Here is a 19594-nt window from a genome sequence, read left to right on the forward strand (position 1 = left end):
CTGAACCCTGTTTCCCATGTCAGATCTGACGCAAAAGCAGACCAATCAAACAGCATTACCGTCAATAAATTATGTACCCGTGCATTACCAATCGGTCACATACAATTTCTATTCATTAAATCTATTATCCCCTTCTGTTCAATGGCGTAGCCTATTTCTTGTTTCTCCACTAGATTTAAACAAACAGCCTATATAATTGTACACCATGCCCGTACTATGAAATGTAAGTATGTATATATGTACAAATGTACCTACCGAATCATACTATAGATACTAGTACGTATAAACAATATGTACATAAAACACATTATAGTACTAAAGATAAGGTACAGCACATGTATAACCAGCATACATGTCTAAATGCAATGTGGTTACCGAATTGTAAAGGTGGTATATCGTATGCGAAGAAAACCCAAAAGGTATACACTGAATATTACACGCAACAATACCTACATACAATATATACATAAGACATAACTATACGTATTAATGAAATGCATGTAGGCTGGATAATGTACTGTTCAGATCCTGTTACGGGCAGACTCTAGGTTTAAAAAAAAATAAAAAAAATGACAGCTTGCACGTATCATAAAAGGAAAAAAATCGATGTAGAGCTAAACACACGACGGAGCGCACATACTGCATAAATATCCGGTTTTCTGTGGTAGGAAATATAACGCGCCCTCTCTTTAATTCCTTCAGTCCGTGGACGATTTCTTATTCTTACTACCAGACTCCTTTATTCTGCATACAAGAGACTATTAGAACTCAAGAGATGAGATACAGCTTTCAATTTACTACTAACGTTGATAAATAAAAAGTATTAGTCTGGTGGCCATCCGAAAACAAATGACTAGTTTCGTGGGGAAAATAACTTCCGTGCGAGAACATATTTGCAGTTTCTTGCCACGACGACTGACTTAACCCAGATTGTGTTGTTAGTAATAGACGTGGTCCCAGATTATTCTAAATGTGACCCCAGTGGGATGCCGGTCAGAGGTGCCCCTCCCACAGCCTACCATATACTCCTTTCGGGGGATAGGGAGGGAGCTGAGGACCATTTGTATATCCAGGCAGCTCCATCGCCCAGTTATATGCGTGCCACCACGTGATGGCGTCCCCCAGAGGCGTCACTCAGCTTGTTGTGGTAGGGTTTGTGAATGGCCATATTAAGCTCTTGTAGGTCGGGGTTTCCGCTAAAATGAAGCCGTCCAGTGGTAGCAAGACCAAAATAGAACATACCGAAGCCAAAAAACATATATATCAGCCACAGAGGACAAAGGACTGGTAAACTAGGCGGTGGGGTGGGATGCAGGGAGAAAGACGGGAGGGAAGAGAGGGTAGAGGGGGGCAGGGAGAGGAGAGAAGTAGGTAAGTAGGCAGGACAGAAAAAGGAGAGACAAGAAGGCGGGTTGGAGGGAAGGTTTGGAAGCTGGGGGGGAAGTGGGCAAGGAGGTAGGGAGGAAAGGAGGAAGGAAACAGAGTGGAGGGACGAGAGAGGAGGAATGGAGAGAGAGAGAGGAGAGAGACGCAGGGAAGTGGAAGGGATGGTGGGGGAAGAGAGGGAGAAGGACGCAGGGAAGTGGAATGGAGGGAAAGAAGACGGGAGAAGAGAGAGAACACAGGGAAGGGGATGGTGGGAAAGAAGAGGGAAGAAGGGTGAGAAGAGAAAGATGAGTGCAGGGAGGTGGAATGGAAGGAAAGGAGAGAGAGAGAGAGAGAGAAGGGCGCAGGGAGGAGGAATGGAAGGAAAGGAGAGAGAGAGAGAGAAGGGCGCAGGAAGGAGGAATGGAAGGAAAGGAGAGAGAGAGAGAGAGAGAGAGAGAGAGAGAGAGAGAGAGAGAGAGAGGACGAAAACCGTAGGAAGCAAATTGTGATAAAAAGAGAATGAGGAAGGAAGAAAGATGGAGACAGGAGAGAAGGGGGGAGGGGATAGAGATAGGGAGGAGAGAGAGAAGATAGAAGCAATGGGGAGGGATGGAGGAGGGAATGGAGGGAGAAAAATGGTGCAAGAATATATTAAGATTTCGATACAAACTCATCTGCAATATACATACAGCCTATATACAAAAAAAAAAAAAACATACATATCACACAAATGCATAAATACATAATATATATACCGGATACATACGACAAGTGGGGGAGGAGCAAACTGAGGGGGGGAGGAGGGGAGGGGAGGAGGGAGGGGGCTGGAAACAAAGGCGGGGTGGGGGGTAGCGGGAGATGGGGATGGAGTTTGAGGAAGCAGGGAAGAAGGAATCCAGAGGTGGAGGTGAATAAATATATGTAAGTAAAAGAGATGAGAAGGAAGAGGTAAGGGAGGATAAAGGGAGATTAGGGAGAAGAAAACAGGAAGAGGGACATAAGAGTTGGGGTGTCAAACTAGCGGGGGTGGGGGGGGTGGAGGGAGGGGGATGGAGCAAGGTGGGGGCAGGTGGACGGGACCACACCAGTTGCACAATGGCCGCGGGTACAGGTGTTTCGGTGTGAGTGACGTGTCCTTATTTCCGAATTTTCCTGCCTTCCACCGACCCCAGCGTCCATCACGAACCCCAGGGACTTCTGTGAGTATGTGAGCTACATTTTGAGCCGATTATCTTAACGTTTGAGCCGTTGGATGCGTGGATGTTGGGAGATAAAGATGAGTGTTTTTATAAGAGTTACCTGCCACACGATGACGCCCCGGCATGGTGAGCGCTTGACTGGGGGTATGAGCGTTGCATTTTGGGATGCCTATTGTTTTTGTATGGGGGTTTCAGAATGTTTCGTTTTTGTTTCCATGTGCTCGGTTGATATAGACGGTGTATTTGATATTATTATTATTATTACCTGTACTGATGAGTACGATTATTACCTATGCTGATAAATTTGGTCGTTGCTGCTAAGGAAGACTAGCAGGTGGTGGATAGTTAGAGCTCTCGCCCTCTCCTAGTTTTATTCTGTTCTTGTTCCTACTCTTTCTCTTCCTTTTCCCTCTTTCTCCTCTTCAGCCTCCTTTCCTACATTCTCGCCTTCATTCCTTCCTTTTGTCTCTCGTCTCTGTCTCCCTCCCACTACGGTACATCTTCACTGTCCTCTCTCTCTCTCTCTCTCTCTCTTCATTTGTGCATCTTCCCCTTTCTCTCCTATTTTTTCTGTTTTTTTATTTTTGCTCATCTTGTCTTACTTTTTTTTTCTTTTCGTTTTTGCTCTTTCTTTTTTTTCGTGTTCCTTATCCCTCCATCAGCTTTTCCTCTTCTTCCTAATTTTACTCTATAATTACTTCTTCGCTTCCTCCGCCACCTCCCTCCCTCTCCCCTTTCCTCCGCCTCCCCCTCCCTACGTCCCTTCCTCCGCCTCCCCCCTCCCTCTCCTCCATCCTCCGCCCTCCCCCTCCTCCATCCTCCTCCTTCCCCCTCCCTCTCCTCCATCCTCCGCCTTCCCCCTCCCTCTCCTCCATCCTCCGCCTTCCCCCTCCCTCTCCTCCATCCTCCGTCCTCCCCCTCCCTCTCCTCCATCCTCCGCCCTCCCCCTCCCTCTCCTCCATCCTCCGCCTTCCCCCCTCCTGTCCTCCGCCTCCCCCCTCCTCTCCTCCTCGCTCTTCCCTTCCTTCCGTCTTTCCTCACTGGTTCCCCTTCACCTCTTCCTTCATTGCCATCTCCATTTCTTTCTGTTTAATCCTCTTCCCTTTCTCATTTCCTCTTGTCCTTGTTTCTTTAAACGTTTTTCATTATTATTATTATTATTATTATTATTACTATCGTCATTATTAATACTACTACGTCTATTTTCAATCCTTTTCTCCTTTTTCCTTTTTGCTTCTCTCCTCACAATTTTTCTTATCATTCTCTGTGCTGCTTTGCTCACTGCGACTTACTTTTTTTTTTGCTTTTTTTTTTTTTTAAGGGTTGTGGGCCGATCAGGGATAGATTCGATTTTTGAGAATAGATCAAAGGTCAAGGTCAAATTAAGCCTTTCTTTAATTGCACCCGGAGAGTCAGGCAAGGGTAAATTAATTCGATTTTAAGGTAACTCGGGTAATAAGTCAAATTCACATGAAAAAAAGTAAATTGTCGCCCCTACACCAATTAGTTAGTGGTGGGTGCACAACCATATGACTCTTTCGCGGTGAAGGTGAGGCGAAGACTGAGAGGAACGTGAGTAACGAACAGTAGGAAGACGGAAAAAAGGAGAAAGAGTGCAGATTAAAAGAAAAGTTAAAAAAGATAATAAATAGGAAAGAGGAAAATAAGACAAAGACGACGGTGAAAAATGAGTGTTGAAAAGTGATGAAAAAAGAGAAACAGAAAACAGGAGGAGGAGGAGGAGGAGGAGCGTGTGGAGCAGCTAAGTAGAGACCGTCAGTTGAGAGATCACTAAAGGAAAAGGAAGAGGAAGAGGAGGAGGAGGGAGGAGAGTGGGGGAAGGGGAAGCGTTGATTCTGCACCTCGCCATCCCCTCACGTTCCTCCCCCCCTCTCTCTCTTCTCCCTCCACCCTCTCATCTTCCCCTCCCTCCCTCCCTCCTTCCTTCCCATACATTATCAAGGCTTACGTTCTTCCCGGAGATGCAAAACTGACAGAGAAAGAGAGAGAGAGAGAGAGAGAGAATGCGTTAATAGAGAAAGATTAAGTGAATGGTTGTGTGTGTGTGTGTGTGTGTGTGTGTGTGTGTGTGTGTGTGTGTACCTGGTAACCCTCATTCCTCCCCCACCCTATGAAAACCCATCCGTTACTGGGGACATTCTCTCTCTCTCTCTCTCTCTCTCTCTCCTCTGCTGTCTTTTTATTTCCTTTCTTTTGCTTCTCTCTCTCTCTCTCTCTCTCCCTCCCCTCGTCTGTCCCTGCTGTCTTTTTTTTCCTTCTTTCAATTGCCTCTCTCTCTCTCTCTCTCTCTCTCTCTCTCTCCTGTCTGTCCATGCTCTATCTTTATTCCTCTCTCTCTCTCTCTCTCTAAGCTGTGTTGGTGTCGTGTAACATCCCAGGCAGCGAGGGATGAGTCACATGAGTAATTGTCCTTACTCACCAAACACACACACACACACACACACACACACACACACACACACACACACACACACACACACACACAACACCGATAATCACTTCAACATGCACTCAGTAACTTTCCCAATCTCCACACGCATTCTAACACACTCAAACCTTTTACACCCTGAAACGCACTCAACTCTCACCCTAATACGCACGCAATCACCCCACGTACATCACAAGTATTTTCCTCACTCCAGATGCACACAAAAACGCACACAGCCCCCACACACACAAACCCACGCATCCCTACGATTCACACGCACTCAAAAACACACGCAACCTACACACAATCGCACGCAATCTCTCGCTGAATCGTGGTGGGTTAGTCAGAATATATTCCTTGATTGAGGAAATGGCACTTAAAAGGTTAATCCTCTCGCACTCACACAAACACACGCATGCACTCAATCCCCCGTACATATACACGCGCACGCAAACCCAACGTCCACGCATTCATACCAACATGCCGATATACCGAGTCTTTTACATATTAATACGCAATCTCCTCCCCCCTCACACACACACACACACACACACACACACACACACACACACACACACACACACACACACACACACACACACACACACACAACCACAAACAAACCGTGTACCAAACATACAGACACACACACATACCACAGTGCTACACTGTGCACACAACCACATATATACATACCGTGTACCAAATAGTTTTCCTTAAACACACACACACACACACACACACACACACAGAACCGCATACATATACCGTGTACCAAACATATACAATTTCCCTTCTACACACACACACACACACACACACACACACACACACACACACACACACACACAGTCGTGCCCGCAACCCTTCACCTGGGCATTAAGCACGTGACACGCATTTCTTTTCATTATTTAGCATTCACTCCTTTTTCATTTCTTTTTCATTCATCATTTTTACCCCTTCAGTACTCTATAAAATCCTCTCCCATTTTTTTTCCTTTTCATTTAACTGTTAGCTTTTTTATACCTCTTAATATATACTTTTTATTATTATTTTATATCGGTACAAGTTAATGATTATGTATATGCTACTGGAGGGAACTCATTTTATTTATTTATTTATTCTGTATTCGTTACCCAGAGGTAGAAAAAGGGAATTGGCATGTAAATCAACGGTTGTTTCTTAGGCCTGTTAAAGAAGCTCCCTAACACCTTTTTCTAAGCGATTCATTTTGCTTATTACGCCTTATTGTCCTATTAGGTGTGATATCAGTCCCTCTACCACTGCCAAAGTGTTCATAAATAAGATACAAAAGAAAGTTAACATGACATATCCAAAAATAAATTGCTGAGGAAGAGGTGTCACTGAACTTCCTTCATCGACGAGAATATGCATTTTGGTCTGGAGAGAATGTTTCGTGTTATCCTTGTCAGTCACGCAGCAACAGCAGTTATTAAGAAGTACTTTCCTTCTTTCATCTTAACTTGGCTCAGATTTTCACCCCTTTGCAGCTTATTCATTTCGTTATTTCATTACGCCTATACTCCTTTCACCTTAACTAGGAACAGTTTTTCGTCCCAAAGCAACTTATTTCACGTAACTCATTGGCAGAATGAGACAATACTACGGCTCTACATCCTTTCCATAGCAGTTCTTCGTGACTAGCACCATATTCTAGCGTTAATCTATTGTTACAACTCGCATCCTAGGTGAAGAGATGACAACTGAAGTCCAGGTAAGAGTGAATACGGTATAGTCATATTTACCCTGCAGTATTAACACACCTGGCCATCAACTACGCTAAAAGGGGGCTAGAGATCTTACTCAGGTTGATGTGAACGCGGTATAGCTAGTCAAATAACGATTAGTCGAGGGCTAACAAATGAAGGTCTGTGAGGTCTGCGTAACTGTTAATTATTCGTCAGACCACGTGACTTGCGTATTTTGTGCGGTCTGTCCTAAGCTCCAACTAATTCCCTTAACTTACACACGCAATACAGATTTTAATACCCACAAATCCGATCACTATTTTTTTTTTCTTTTTTTAATTATTGTTCTCTTCTTGTTGCTTTCAATTTTATTCAGCTAAGACCTTGGACTGGAGAGGTTACACAAAGCCACTGACGTATTTGTGTGTGTGTGTGTGTGTGTGTGTGTGTGTGTGTGTGTGTGTGTGTGTGTGTGTGTGTGTGTTCTAGCTCCACTGTTGTATTTTCCTTTTAACGTTTCTCTTCATCTCGGCGCCCTGCTTGTCTCATCTTTCTTCATCTCTTCCGTCTTCGTCTTTCCTTCCTAAACGCTTCTTTCTTTATTTTTCTCCTCTTCCTGCGTCTCATCTTTCTTCGTCTCCCATCTCCGTCTATTCATCGTACCTCTCATCTTCTTAACTATATTTTGACTAACAGTTTCTTCTGGTTACCGGTAGTGTCTTATTATTTCTTTCTCTTATCCTCTTCTTCCCCCTTTTCTTCACATTTACTCCCTTGCTCGTCTTGGCTAAAGTTCTATACGATATCTACTCTCTATGTCTTTCCTTCTACTTTTCCTAGGTCTCTCTCCGTCTCTAGAGCTTATGCTATTCTTTTAGCTGAATTTCCCCTCTCTCTCTACCATATTTCCCATTTCCTTACTCTCATCTTACCTCTTCTTTCCACATAAATCTCATCCCCCCTTTCACTCACTATCTCATAGCATCCTATACTCTTCCCCTCTCTTTTACTTCTTCTCTCCCTTCCCCTCCCCTCTTCCTCTCCCCACCCTATCTCCTTTATCCTCTGTAACCCCTATTTCCCCTATCTTCTCCCCACCCTATACCCCTCTATCCTTTATAACCCCTGTTTCCTCTTATCTTCTCCCCTCGCTATCTCCCCTCTTCGCTTTTCCATATACCCTTTCCTCCCCTTCCTTCTGTCTCTCCAGTTTCATCAGATTTTCTCAGTTCTTTTTCTCTCATACACATTACTAAATTTTACTTTTTCACATAACTTTAGTAATCTCTCTCTCTTTCTCTGTCTCTCAGGCTGGGTGAGTCAGATGGGAAGTGGATAGGACGTGGGGGAGGTGAGTAGGAGGAGGGGAAAGAGGCAGGGAAGGATGTGAGGGTGGGGAGGAAAGGTGGGGAACAGAGTGAAGAGCAGGGAAAGAAAGGGAAGGAGGAGGAGAACGAGAAGAATTATTCTTAGTGGAAGACAATAAAATGAGAGAGAGAGAGAACTAAACATTTTCTCAGCTTTACATGTGACACCTGCCAACCTACCTATATCTACACCTTTACTAATTACCTAAACCCCATCATATATTAACAACATTTCTCTTACTTTGACTTTACTTCTTTCCTGTTCCCTTTATTGTCTTTCTCCTTCTCCCATTCCTTTAATTTCTCCTCATTCTGTCTTCCTCTTAGCTTCTTTCCCTTCACTGTCTTCCTGTTTCTCCCCTTCGTTTCTTTCTAGTTTGTAACCTTTCCTTCCCTTCACTTCACTGGCTATATCCCTTCCTCTCCTCCCCTTGCCTCCCCCTTCTTCCACCACCCCATCCTCTGCTCTCTCTCCTCCCATCTTTCCTCTTCTACCATCCTGTCTCCCTTTCCCTCACTTTCATCATTTCCCTTTACATCATCTTTCAGTTTCCTTTGCTATTCTATTCCATTCTCTGTAGTCTCCCCCTCTTCACCCACGATATATTCTCCCTTCCATCTCCCCCTACTCTCCCTCACTCGCACTTCTCCACCCCGTTTCCTTTCCTCCCCCTCCCTTCCCTCTATATCGTCTCCTCCCTCCCCACCTTCCCACGGAGCGCTGACCTAACCTAACCGCCTTCTCTCCCCCCACCCCCTTCCCTCCCCCCTGACCCTGACCCGCGATCGATGTGACGAAGAAAGGGCCAATCGAAAGAGAGAGAGAGAGAGAGAGAGAGAGAGAGAGAGAGACAGAGAGAGAGAGAGACGGTATACAAGGGAGAAGAGAAGAACAGGGAGATTAGGAGAAGACGGGGATGACTAGAAAAAGTGGGGAAAAGGATAGGAAGGTGAAGAGGGAGGCGAGAGAGAGGAGAAGGTGACGCGGGATGACAAGGGAGATGAAGAGAGGAAGCTGGGAAAGAAACGGAGACCAAAGAGAGAGGGGAAGGAAGGGGAGATGAGAGTTGACGGAGAGGGGAAGAAGGGGGAGACGAGTTGACGGAGAGAGGAAGCTGGGGGAAAAGGGGAAGTGAAGAGAGGGGAGTCAGGGGTAAGGGTGGTCTAGTAAAGACGTGAGGGAGTGAAAGTGAGGGATGGGAAAGGGTGAGATGAGGGAAGAAATGGAAAGAGAGGAGAATGTGAGGGGGATGAAGAGGGGGAGAGGGGGTGAAGGGAAGGGATAATAGGCAAAACGGCTGACTTAGAGAAAAGGGAGGAAAGGGTCGCGTGTGGTTACCTAGGGGGGGAGGGGGAGAGGGGAAGTGATGAAAGAGGGGAGGTATGGGGAAAGAAAGAGAAGGATCATCAGCGAGATGGAAGGAAAGGAAGTAGATATGGGGAGAGGGGGAAAAAGGGGGGGGGAGGCTGGGAATGGAGAGAGAGAGAGAGAGAGAGAGAGAGAGAGAGAACGTATAAAAGGAGGAAAAAATGTGAGAGGCCTAAAGGGAGGGAGAGAGATGGGCAGTGAGGGAGGAAAGAACAGTGAGTGGAAAGTGGAAGTACCTGTAGCTGAGAGGGAAGTAGGCAGGTAGGTTGGATGGTTGGTAGGTATACTGCTTGGCTGGTAAGTAGGTAGGTGGGTGGGTAGGTTGGGAGGGGGCTGGGAATCAGAGAGAGAGAGAGAGAGAGAGAGAGAGAGAGAGAGAGAGAGAAAGCAAAGGAAGATATAGCCTAAATAGGAAGGAAGGAGGGGATAGGTAGAGTGATGCGGAGGAAGACAAGGAAAGAAAGAAGGGAGATTAAAGAAACATGCAGGAAGGTATGGATGGATGAATGGAGGGAGGGAGGAGGAGGAGGAGGAGGAAGGAAAAACTGGTTACGGAGGAAAAAAAGAGAAAAAATTAAAGAAAGATGTAGGAAGGTAGGGGTGGAGGTAGGGAGGTAGAGGGGTGGGAGAGGTAGGGAGGGTAGGGAGGGAGACCTAAAGGGGTGGTAGCGTAGGACGGGAGGATCAAAATGGCCGTTTTTACCCAATTTCTATTCTCTCTCTCTCTCTCTAATACCGGTACACTCGTTCAAACGTTCTTTCATTCACAATTTTCTCTCTCTCTCTCACACACACACACACACACACACACACACACACACACACACACACACACACACACCGTACAAACGTTTCCATTCCACTGTTTTAACCTCCGCAATCTCACTCTGTCTTATTAATTGCTAGGTAGGTACCCACACACCTGTAACGCTTGAGAGAGAGAGAGAGAGAGAGAGAGAGAGAGAGAGAGTCTGAAGTAGCGGGGGTGTGAGGAGGGGGGCTGTTCTAGGGGGGATGGTGAAAAGAGGTGCTGGGGGAGGGGATGTCGAGGTGTAGGGGAGGGGATGTGGAGAGAAGTGTTGGGGGGGAGGATGTGGAGAGAGGTGTAGGGGAGGGATGTGGAGAGAGGTGTAGGGGAGGGATGTGGAGAGAGGTGTAGGGGAGGGATGTGGAGAGAGGTGTAGGGGAGGGATGTGGAGAGAAGTGTTGGGGGAGAGGATGTGGAGAGGTGTAGGGGAGGGATGTGGATAGAGGTGTAGGGGAGGGATGTGGATAGAGGTGTAGGGGAGGGATGTGGAGAGAAGTGTACGGGAAGGGATGTGACAAAGGGGAGGGTAAGGGAGTGAATGCGAGGGGAAGGGGGACAAATGAGAGGAGAAGCGTGAGAGGTGTGTCAAGAGGAAAGGGGCGGGGAGGGGGTTGAGAGAGGCAGGAAGGAGGATGTGAAGGGAAAGAAGAGAATAGGTGAGGGGAGGTAAGGGAAAGGGGGGATGACTAACGGAGAGACGATTAAGCGGAGGAGGAGATGTGAGAGGAGGGAAGATGAGAGGAGAGGGGTGGTGAAATGCATCAGAGAAGAGCAGTGATGTATGGGGGAGGAGTGGTGATGAGGAGGAGAATGGGGGTGAATGAGTGAAAGGAAAGGAGAGGAGATGAAGGGAAGGGAGAGGAGAGATGAAGAGACGTGGGATGAGGGGAAAGGGAGAGGAAGGGGGACAAGGGGAGTGTGAGGGAAAGAGAAGCAGGAGGGAGAAGACGCATTTGAGGGGAGAGAGACGGGGGGGGGGGAGGGGGAACATTTAAGGTGAGGGGGACGCATATGAGAGAAAAGAGGGGTGAGAGGGGGGAAAGAGGGGGTGATAATGGTACACGTGCAGCTGGCTGGGGAGGAGGGGGGGTGCGGGGAGACGCGGAATCACAAATGCCCTCCCCCTTCCCTGTCCCTCCCTTTCCTCCTTCCCCTACCTTTCCCTCTCCCTCTCCTCCCTACTACCCCCTCCCCTTCACTAGCAGGCGGGACAAAGCCATACACAGCAGGCACAGACAAACTCCATCGTGCATTCTCCCTAGACTCCCTCTCTCTCTCTCTCTCCTGACAAAGACTACTTGGTACTACCGTTTCTGTTCCTCCCGACTATCATACTATTATTCTCTCCACAGACTCTTTTCTTTCACTCTCTTTTTGCAAACATACCTGGTACTACTGGTTTTTTCCCCTCCATTAACATACTACTATTCTCTCCATTAATATTCTCTCTCTCTCTCTCTCACCCTAGCTAAACGTACCATCCTTTTTCCAATTGTCTCCCATCTTGAAAGCATCCTCTCCACCACTACTCTTTATCTCGTCCAGATTTTCACCACCATCATCACAATCATTCACCATCACCATCTCTACACACATCCTTTCTCCCGTCATCATCTTCACTTCTCCATCATCATCATCCCAGTACTATTATTCCTTATCCTCATCACCATCATCATCAATCCTACCCTCTTCATCACACCACCCTCACCATCAGTTCCTCATCACCACCATAATTCTTTTTCTGAATCATCGCCACCATCACCATCACTCTTCCTCAGCATCATTATCATCACCATCTTATCTCCCTCACCATTCATTATCCTCATTCCTCATTATCCTCCATTCAAATTAACCCCCCCTCACACACACACACACACACACACACACACACACACACACACACACACACACACACACACACTCTCTCTCTCTCTCTCTCTCACTCCCCCCTCTCCCCAACCACCTGAAAACACCACCTCCCCTGGGTCCACTACCGCTGAAACCTGACACCATCACAACCACCACCACCATTCAACCACTCTACCTACTACCACCTCTGTCTGAACCACTACCACCATCCAACCACTCTACCCACCACCATCACCACAACCATTAGCTTACATCACCACCACATCCAGTTTATTCCACCTACCACTAACACCACTGCTACTACCACTACCACTACCACTACTGTAAATACCATTCCTATCACAGTACAGGTATGTTCCCCCAATCACTCTAACTACTACCACCACCACCACCACACCTGCTGCTAGTATCACCACTATTACCAATGTCATTCCACTACCACCATTGTTTTAACCACTGCTACCACTGTCTCACTCCACTTACTACCACCACCACCACTGCCATCTTAAACACTATCTTAAACCATAGTACCATCGCCACCATCACCACTACCACCATACCCACGTCCAACACTAAAATCCTTCGCGGATAGACCCACTTTGGCAACGTATTCAGTATATGCGTTATTACGTTAGCGACGGACGATTTTATTCACCTGAGATAAATGGGTTAAATTCTTATATCTACCACCAAATCTATCTACTCTATCCCCTATCTGCACCAGGTACCACAACTAGATACATTTTACAACCATACCCGCACCAGCTACCACAACTACCTACATCTTACTATCATTACTCTTACCGTAACTTCCATACCATCAATACTTGCTTTACCCACTTGAAACACCTACCATCCAATCTATCTACCACCACTTCTACTCCCACCTAACCATTTAGATTACGATAGCATCATAACGTCAGTATTATCACCTACGAACATCCTTTCCACTTAGCACCACCTAATCTACCACATACCACTTAACGCTGGTCCTTCATTTGCGTCACCAAACCCACGTACTGATACCTTACCCACATAAATTCCACTCCATAACCACCCATTACCACATATCAACTCAATTTCATGGTCCATATCCACATACATATTCTCATCCCACCTACCACTAATCTTCATACCACCTAAACCACGTACATCTATCTTCACACCTACCTTTCCCTCCACAACTACCTAAAAATTGTACTACCACATCATTTTCCACCAAAACTACCTAGCTCCCGGTACTTCCCATCTGTTACTAGGGCAAGACTTACCACTACAACCACCAAGCCTACACCTAACCATCACACCTACGCCCACGACAATCACCCAGCTACCACCACCACTAACACCCACCTACGCAGGCACAACCACCTATCCAAAACCACTGCCCCCAGTCACCTAAATTTAGTCCCCGTCTGCAACCACCACTACCACCATCACCACCGCCTTATCTACTATCACCACAACCACCACCACCTAGCCACCAATATCCTAGCTCCCACCTAGCTACCATCACCACCACCTAACCCCCACCTTCCCCACCTACAACCAACCTACCCTCATCCCCAGTCACCTAATTTTAGCCCCCACCTGCAACCACTACCACCTGCACACTAACCTACCCTACTAACACAATTCCCTACTGTCACCCTTTCTTTTTCGTTGCACCTCAGTAAACGAATCACTGGCACTGTTTTAGCCTATACAGTCTAATTATTCTTCACGAAATAATCATACAACTTTAAACTCTGGTAAAGGAAATATATATATAATGGTGAAATCGCGGACATCTCGCGGTGAACACTGAGAAATCATTTACAAATCCTCAACGCTCCAGTAATGTAAATCGTTAACATGCACACACATTTTAACACATTTCCCGCTTCTGTTATATAGGCCACATTTTTTTTTTTTACAGCTTTACGATCTTTTACAAAGCTATTTTCTCTCGCTATCCACAAAATTCGTAAAAACTTAAACATAACTCGTTACTAAAAGCCAAGTATCTTCGACCAGAATTTTTTGCAAACTGGTAACTCAGAATTTGCAAATAGCGGAAGAGCAAAAGGGAGAATAGCATTATAAACTACACTAATGGAATGTTCGTTGAAAAATACGAACTTCTCATACTGAAATCTTTCCTCGCCTGGTACATTTTCAAACGAGCATGTGGACAGGAAAAGGTCTACATGCAGCCTCGTTAGCGGGTGATGACGTATGTGCATTGAATTACTTTTCCTACTCTTGTCACAAACACGTACATGGACCACCCGGTTTCCGAAAACTACTTAAATACGAACGCTGTCAACGGTGATACGTAGAAGGTATGAATTAAAACTGAACTACGTGACGGTTCAAATTCAAACGATCTTAGTGCGGCCTTCCGTCAAACACCCAGACATGACCAACTTCCTTGCACTGTACATCCCCGAAACAACCAAAACAGTGCTGAAACGAAACTTCCATCTCCCCCGCGACGGTGATCCCAACAAACGCCAGTAAAATCGTTGGCATCTCGGCCCAAAATTGCCTTTCATCGATTATGCAGTGGCTCCCGTCATCCCATATGCCATTCCCTCTGGGCGGGGAATAGTGCGAACTGCAGCGTTGACAAGCTAGGCCAAAATCAATGCCACATTACCATAATAAGCTCGCTATCACTCCCTAAAGCCTAGTACTCTCACAGTCTCCCTCTCCCTCCCTCGCTTTCCCATTCCCTCTCTTTTACTCTCTAACTCATTCTCTCTCTCTCTCTGCAAACACCGGGAGAGGAGTGGTAGGTAGGTTGGTGTCAGGTGTGGGTATGTTTGTCACTTCAGGGCCTTTATATCTGTATCCACCGGTGTAAACAAGATTAAGGTGATGACATTCCGGAAACGAGTGTTGCTTTTGTTGCTGATAAGTGTGGAAAGCACCTTGGGGCGAGAGTGTGTGGCTTAAAGACGAGTGCTCAACATCTTCACCTCCTCCCCTAACGGTCTAAGCGTCTTTAAAAGGGTTACCGTACGGGATTTGTACGTTTTGGCGACTTTATTCTGCGCTTCCCTTGCCACGCGGTTGCCAAGGTTACCAGCAAGGCTATTTTCAACTCATGTCCTGCCCATTTTTAAACCTTGCAATAATTTCAATCGGTCAAACGGTGACTTAGGGGCCAGGACAGCATCAGTGTGACTCGAAAATGTGTCTGTGCTAAATCGCTCCCCAAATTCGCCAATTACGTCATCTAACAGCTTCCCAAACAACCAAACAGCCTGGGTAACGTCTAAAAATAGCTCCAGCCTTCCAAACATCGACCCGTTACATAATCATTCACCTCGATCCTCACTTTCATCAAAACAAGCATATGAATTTAGCTGTTTCCGTCGATAAAACACACCCTTCGGCATCTGCACAATTTCAAAGGTAAAACGGGATAAGTAGAGCCTTGTTCGGGGTCTTAGGTAGTGTGAGAGGAGTCCTACAGGCGACCTTGATGAAAAACAGACCTAAGGGTTATGTGCCTATGAACAAGGAGTGACGGTTTACAGGTGGATCAAGTTAGCTGGTTAAGATAAAAAAGGTAATTCAGGTTAAACTAAGCAGAAGAGCTAAGATAGGCTACTAGGAAGGCGACTATTAAGTGAACTAGGGCTACGGTTGTACTAGGATCAAGGAAGCCTGGGCAGCAAATAGTACTTGCTGACATCCGGGCTGGAGGAGGGTTGTTAAAAAGGGTGGGTTTCTGCCGTAGAGTTTCTCGCGCATGGGAGGAAATCACAGACATTTTTACAGTTGATTCCCTGTCTTAAGATCTATTTCGCAGGAAGATCTAGATACACGGGAAGCTCCTACACTTTCCTCTCCTTGACAACCCTGTAAAAACAAATCAGGAGGTAGGACATGGAGCCTATTGTAAACGTGTGTTCTGAATCCGTCGGTAGGTCTCTCGGCTCAACTATTTCGGTATGTCGGAGGAATTCAAGTGGCAAGGGGTTAGTGCAGCGTTAAACCAACCGCTTAAGCTCGTTCACACCTACCTAAGCTCTCAGGTGAAACAAATTACGCCTGCCAAAAGATAAACGGCGTCAGTTAATTGGCCTTCCTTTATCGAACAGAATAAATAACTTGTTTTAAGATAATAATGAGGCCTGTTTTTGTTAAAGTTCCCCCATCGCCTTCATAATACACCTAAAACGTTTTCATTGTCAATAGTTTCATAACTGGTATAATGTAACTCTTCAGTAAAAGCAATGAAACTTTTAGATGTTAATGGAGTCTGCTGATAGGGGTCCATAGCTTAAAAATGATAATAATAATAATAAAAAAAAGACGTTTTGAAGATGTAACATGTCTTCTAATCGCCATCCATAATACTCGTGAAAACTGGAAAATAGGTGAAATCATATAAACAACTGACAGGGGTTTTGTGGATGGTATAATTATCTTTTGAGAATTTTGGAAAGTACATGGGAAAAATTAACGAGTTTTGGTGATGAAGGAATGTAAGAGGTGAAACTTCGAGCATAATTTAGTAAAGGACGTGACTGATCTACGAGTGTGAAATCTCTTGGCTGATTAGTAAGAAAAGGAGGATTACAGGATTAAATTCCAAGTTTGTGTGACCAGTAATGGAAGGATATACGTGTTGAAATATAGCCTACGTGACTAGTGAAAGAAGAATGATTAGAACAAGTGGTTGGCAATTCAAAGTTACGGTGATAAAGAGGTGATTGGATTAAGATGCAATATTGCCCAGATAATTAGTAAGCGTGGGATGATAAAAATTTCGTACTTGGGTAATGAGTAAAAGATGACTAGAAAAAAAAAACAGCAATTTCGAATAAAAGGTGACACTAAAAGGCGAATGACACTAGCAGCAGAATACTCAAGTTTTGGTGACTTAAATGGTGGTTATAAAGATGATAATCGAAGGTCGTATCAGTGACTATAAGATATTTCCCTTTTAGTTGATTGATAATTTGTAGTTGTATCTAAGAGTGGCTGGAAAGGCTATCTTGGTTGCGGTTAGATGTTACGATATATGAAGTAAAAAAATGAGGCTTCAGGGAAATATTAAAAGTGTGATGACTTCTTGGGAGAAAATTATTGTACAGGTGACAGGAAGTGACTGAGTTCCAGGTATACACTATCGAGTTTTGCGAGTAGCGGAGGTGGCTGGATCTAGTGACATAATACAAGTCTGTCATCTAGTAAAATAAAATGAATGTTGATACGAGATTAAGTAATAATGGTAGATAATTAATAAAGTGTGATTAGTGAATGAATTTTCGAGCTGAAGATAATGAGAAGAGAATGGTGATTGAAACATGATTTATTTGTGTGAGCTGACCACGAGACTTAGCTATTAGGGTAAGAAAAGAATGTTTATTGGAGGGCAGGTGATATGTAAAGGTGTATTTACATTACTTGCATACGGGAGATTAGGAAAAGTGTTAACTGGAGCTCTGTTGATTGGTTAACGTGTGATTCAACCTGGTGCTGTTATTTTGAGCTTAGGTGATTGGGAGATAATAAAAGTATGGATGGTTATTAAACGTTAACGGGTCGACGTTGGTTAAATATTTGAATGTAAGAGTCAGTTTTGGAAATACATGAAGACATGGTGGTTGAAACTGTCGTACGGTATAGATGATTAGTAAATGAATGGAATGGTGATTGGAATGTGGGTATTAGTGAAGGAGTGATTTGCATTAGTGATTTGAATAGAGAGAGAGAAAAAAAGGAAGTTAACTGGAGCTTTGGTGGTTGGTAAGAGTCGACCTAGCGAGTGACAGATCGAGCATAGACGGTTAGTTAAGGTTAGTGATGGTGACTTACAGAGGTAGTTGAAGACGCCAGCGATATTCCAGAGTCTGATCGAGTCCTGATACGAGGAGGGGGCGTACATGGTGCTAACCCCTGCCATCTTGGTGCTAGATACCCTGCCACCCTGTCCTCATCACCCTCACCACACCAGTCACCACGCGGGAACCACCACGTCACCAGTCACCACTTTTGGGTTCCAAGTCACCACCTTTTTCTTGGCCCGATTTTATCCAGTCACTACTCTTAGGTCAGTCACCACTTTTTGGCTCGAGCTTACCAGTCACCACTTCTGAGCCGAATCTACAGTCACCACTTTCACGGTCGAATTTACAGTCATCACTTTTCGGGGCCGAGGTTGACTCCAGCACCGGATTCCCCCCAGCTAGGTAGTCGGGGGTCAAATCTCCCTGGGCAGGTCAAGGTTGGGGTCACTTGAGGTTATTCTTCTGGGGTCACCTTAGGAGGCTTGAAGAATCGCTATGGCAGTGTTAAGCTTGACCGATAAAAAAGAATTCTCAATCAGTCCGGTTCTTCCAAAAAAATAAGTTCCGTGTGTGTTTTTTATTATATATTTTAAGGAGGTTAGTTATGGCACTTGATATTCGTTTCGTGGTGGGTTGTGGCGGCCGCTACGAACAGAGGTAACGGTCGCTTGGGTGGTTCGTTGTTGTCTGGTCTAGGTAACGTGCACAATATCCTTCCAATTCTTGATCACAAACGTCTACTAAATCCTCGCATCGCACTCGCTTCCACTTCGAGTTAAGTAGAGGAAGATTACAAAAGGAAGGAGACGCCAACTGAAATCTACTCTTAAGTGTAGCATAAGTAAGGTTAAGTGACTAAGTAGGTAGCACCTTGAGGTTTCAAAACAAGAGGAGCGCGGAAAAGTGCGTGTACCCAGACTCGCGGCTCCTACATGACTGAGGGAGTGAGGGGAGTCTGTGAGGGCCTCAGGTAGGGGGAGGCTCGCTATTGGCTAACCGTGAGGCACGCCCACTGCCAGATGCCACTCCCCAATTAACAGAACTATATCCCAATTTTACTCCCCCGGCATCCAATATCCCGACAATTAAGGACCACGGGACGCAACGACGCTTAATTCCACGACAAACGGCACAGGGAAAAGGGTAATAAGGCCTCCAGACGAAGCCAGAGAGGTAAATATGGTAAAGTATCCACACCGTCCCCCCCTCCCCACATCACCTAGCGCGCTAAGTGATGCTCAGTACTACGGGAGATGCTGGCCTGTTCACATGCTCTCCTGGCACCCTGGCCCCTGCAGGTTTTTCCCCGTATCAAACATGACTAACGCATTGCATCATCCTTGAGCCATGCAACCTTAATTACAATAAACTTTCCCTCTGGCTGGTATTGCATAGGTGCTTTATAAGGAAAACTCCGTTTTTTTTTCAACGTTGCAACATAACATGTTGCTTAAGCAGAACAAGCGGTATATTTATGGCTATATTACAACAGTATAAATATAGTATGCCATGTTTACATCTGATAAATAGGTAGACCAGCAAATTCAAAGAAACTTATTCACCATATTGCGATCCAAAGAAACTTATTCACCATATTGCGATGAGTATTAAGTTCTGGGTATCCATACATTACATAATACAAAACAATGTTGCGATATATAGCACGG

The 19594-nt window shown here is 45.4% G+C and overlaps 1 protein-coding gene across 1 annotated transcript in view; it reads right to left on the reverse strand.

Moving 5' to 3' along the window:
• zfh1 (Zn finger homeodomain 1) overlaps positions 1-18152 on the reverse strand; it is a 32863-nt gene extending 14711 nt beyond the window's left edge. The window contains exon 1 of the mRNA XM_080266824.1: positions 17956-18152. Within this exon, the coding sequence (XP_080122950.1) occupies positions 17956-18043 (88 nt within the window). The 5' untranslated portion in view covers positions 18044-18152. The remainder of the gene's footprint in view (positions 1-17955) is intronic.
• Positions 18153-19594: the final 1442 nt, after the last annotated feature.

This window comes from Coenobita brevimanus, chromosome 22 (genome assembly GCF_032717465.1).
Source record: "Coenobita brevimanus isolate Jiangsu-jjx chromosome 22, ASM3271746v2, whole genome shotgun sequence".
Lineage (NCBI taxonomy): Eukaryota > Metazoa > Arthropoda > Malacostraca > Decapoda > Coenobitidae > Coenobita > Coenobita brevimanus.